This window comes from Olea europaea, unplaced genomic scaffold (assembly GCF_002742605.1).
Source record: "Olea europaea var. sylvestris unplaced genomic scaffold, O_europaea_v1 scaffold2666, whole genome shotgun sequence".
NCBI classification, from domain to species: domain Eukaryota; kingdom Viridiplantae; phylum Streptophyta; class Magnoliopsida; order Lamiales; family Oleaceae; genus Olea; species Olea europaea.
The window spans coordinates 75284-78237 of record NW_019245031.1 but is presented as its reverse complement, the minus strand read 5'-3'; the positions used below and the strand labels follow the sequence as shown (position 1 = coordinate 78237).

Below are 2954 nucleotides of genomic sequence, written 5' to 3'. Positions count from 1 at the left end.
AACAGGTGTCGTTCACGATGATGTACACGTAGACGTACTCCTTAGCACGTTGAATTTGAGCTTAAACACATGTTCCATTATTGATCAAATATACTTAAGTAAATAAGCAAGATAAATGCTTTTAAAAGAGGACAATACGGAACAATGAGTAAATTTATGTAGAGAGAAATAGACCATGCTCTTTTATACATCTAGAGATTCATCTCTTTAAAATGTTTCAAAGAACGCTATTTATAGTGATCAGGCCGATGTTGTCACCGTTGAATTAGATCTACGTGGCTTGATTTGCTAGATCCTGGTTTCGCATCATCCGATCTTACATTAATTATATTGACAGACGTTTGACAAGGGATCAATCGCCCTATACTCTTACATTCATGATATCTATTTAATGAGGACGTCACATCAATCAGTCCTAAAGATACATTTATCAGACCCACTTATGAGAGTCAAGGACCTCAGATTGAAGGGGTTCGACAGAAAGGAGAAAATTACTTCGACTTGACGTAAAAAAGACCACTTGAGGGAGCTTCAGTTGAGGGACCTCGGATATTAGAGAGGACCATTCCGGAGCACTTCAAAAACCTTTTCTTTATAAAACCGTTGAGTGCCATGTGTAAGCACATGGGACTTCCACGTGGTCACATTACATTTGGTCAACAACACGTGTGAATGAGGTTGTCTGCATATAGTCTATCAAGATGGAACTTTGCTGGCGAGAAGAATCATAGGTTGATATTTTTTAGCACTATCAAGATTTATAGAGTTACAAGGTGATGTTTGAGTTGCGCATTAGAGCTCTACTCACACTTCAATGACTCATGTTCTTCGAATACGATGTGTACGTAAAACAATTATAGAATAATAATACTAAACAGTATTTGTAAAGTGTAATTCCAGAATGGTCGGTAGTACCTGCACTCGCTTATTTGTGAAAGATGTAATGACACCCTCAATTAACTTGAGAACAGAATATTTATCTTCACTGGTTCACAAATTATTATACATATAGTTGCTACAAATCGAAGTTACATGGACAATAAATCACACCCTAAATCGTTCTGAAACATTCCTCTGTAATATCTGATGCATCATATATTTCTTCTTTTGAATAAACTGACCTTGAGACCATGTTTCATTTGAATTATAATAGAATCATTAGGAGAAACTGGATGATTTTCCACCACTTGAATATGGTAGTTATAGATAATTGTAGCTGCAACCATTTTCATCTGGATGAAAGACATGTCTTTTCCTAGACAGGTTCTTGGTCCGGCATTAAATGCTGGGAACTTGAACGATGGTTCGTGCTTGATTCCTCCTCTTTCATCGGAAATCCATCTCTCGGGCTTGAATTCTAAGCAATCCTTTCCCCAAATCTTTTCCATTCTTCCCATTGAATAGAAAGAGAGCAGCAGCTTTTTGTTTTGATTAATGCGGTGACCACTTGGGATAGTATCTTGTTGAATTGGAGCTTTGTGTTCAAAAGCCACAGGAGGGAACAGCCTTAGAGACTCGCATATAGCCCCGTGGAGGTAGACTAATTTACGCGACTCCTCTACATTGAAAAATCTCCATTTCTTATCCTTCGTGGCGTGCAATTTCGTCTCGATTTCTTCTAGTATCTTGGATTCTGCGGACGAGTTAGTCGAAACGAGCCAGAGTAGCCAAGTAAGAGAAGTGCTTGTGGTGTCTCTGCCTGCTAACATCAAATTCAAAAAGGTGTCCCTTAGAAAGTCTATTGAATCACCAGGAGCAACATTTTTTTCTTTACATGCCTTTCTAAAGGCTGTTAAGAAATTAAAATCGTAGTCTTGTTCTTCGATTACTTTTTCGTTTGAAACACGCGGATATACAAATTGATCAAAAGCTTCCCAAGCTCTTATGAGCTTCTTTTCTTTTCCAATTCCCAGCCATTTTTGCAGCTTCCAAATGCTTTCTGGCAAAATGTGCCTGTGCAACAAGGCTTCCACAGCATCATTGAACGCCTTCTCACATGGAATATAAGGTAAATCAATAGACAAACTCCTAGGATCATAATTCAGTACCAATTTACAGATACTATCAAAGGTGAACCTCTGCAAAATGTCTTGCAAATCGACCTCCACTCCTCGTTCAACGAAATAGTCGAGCACGGGTATAAGTCCATTTTCGACCTTGTACCAAACAGCCCTCTCCAAGAAAATATTGAACTTGGCATTACTCATGATTGACAAAGTTGTTCTCCTGTGAAATTCCCACAGTTCAGAATCAGCATTGAAAATCCCATCTCCCAGAATATCAAATATTTTTCTGAATTCGGGGCCCTTTGGATAGTTTGCAAAATTTTTGCTCAAGATATAGTGGATATTTGCAGGATCACAAGTGACCACCATGTCCATATCACCAAACCAGGGCCCTTTAACCTCAACTGTTCCCCCCGATTCATCAAGCATATCTGTCGTAAAATCATGGATTCGATGCGCATTTCGAAGAATTCCCGGCAACATGCCAACCAGAGGCCAATCTGTTGGCATGGAGCTTTTGTTCCAACTTCTAATTCTAAAGAAATAAAGGATAATTATGCATAGCAGAATCAAAAAAATCTCAGGGTATCCAAAAAAGATGGCCATTAAAGTCAAGAGGTATATGAATATCGGATACTTTCTGGTTTTAACATAACCGTGCTCTTGCCGTTTAAAGCAGCATATAATATTCATGTTTCCACTGGCGGACCCAGTGGGGGTTGTGGATTCACATGACCCCTTAACTTTTGAGATTATTTTATTTATTTATTTATTTATTTGAAATAAAGTGCTATTTGGTAACGATTGAAATATAAATTTTTAATTTAAATCAAAGTTACTATTTAATTTTAATAACATATTTCATGACATCCTTAACTTTTATCAAAATTTACTAAAAATCTAATCTTAATCCTGACTAAACAGGGATAAAATCACAATAAATTTGAA

General features: G+C 37.4%; 1 protein-coding gene across 1 annotated transcript; it reads right to left on the bottom strand.

The window, feature by feature from the left end:
- Positions 1–902: 902 nt before the first annotated feature.
- Positions 903–2672, bottom strand: LOC111383360 (alkane hydroxylase MAH1-like). Its single transcript, XM_023007470.1, has one exon. The coding sequence runs from the start codon at positions 2610–2612 to the stop codon at positions 1092–1094; it is 1521 nt and encodes a 506-aa protein (XP_022863238.1). The 5' UTR covers positions 2613–2672; the 3' UTR covers positions 903–1091.
- Between the last annotated feature and the right edge of the window lie 282 nt (positions 2673–2954).

Bases quoted from the DNA above. Each gene is read 5' to 3' on its own strand.
- LOC111383360 (XM_023007470.1), bottom strand. From the start codon at position 2,612: ATGGCCATCTTTTTTGGATACCCTGAGATTTTTTTGATTCTGCTATGC.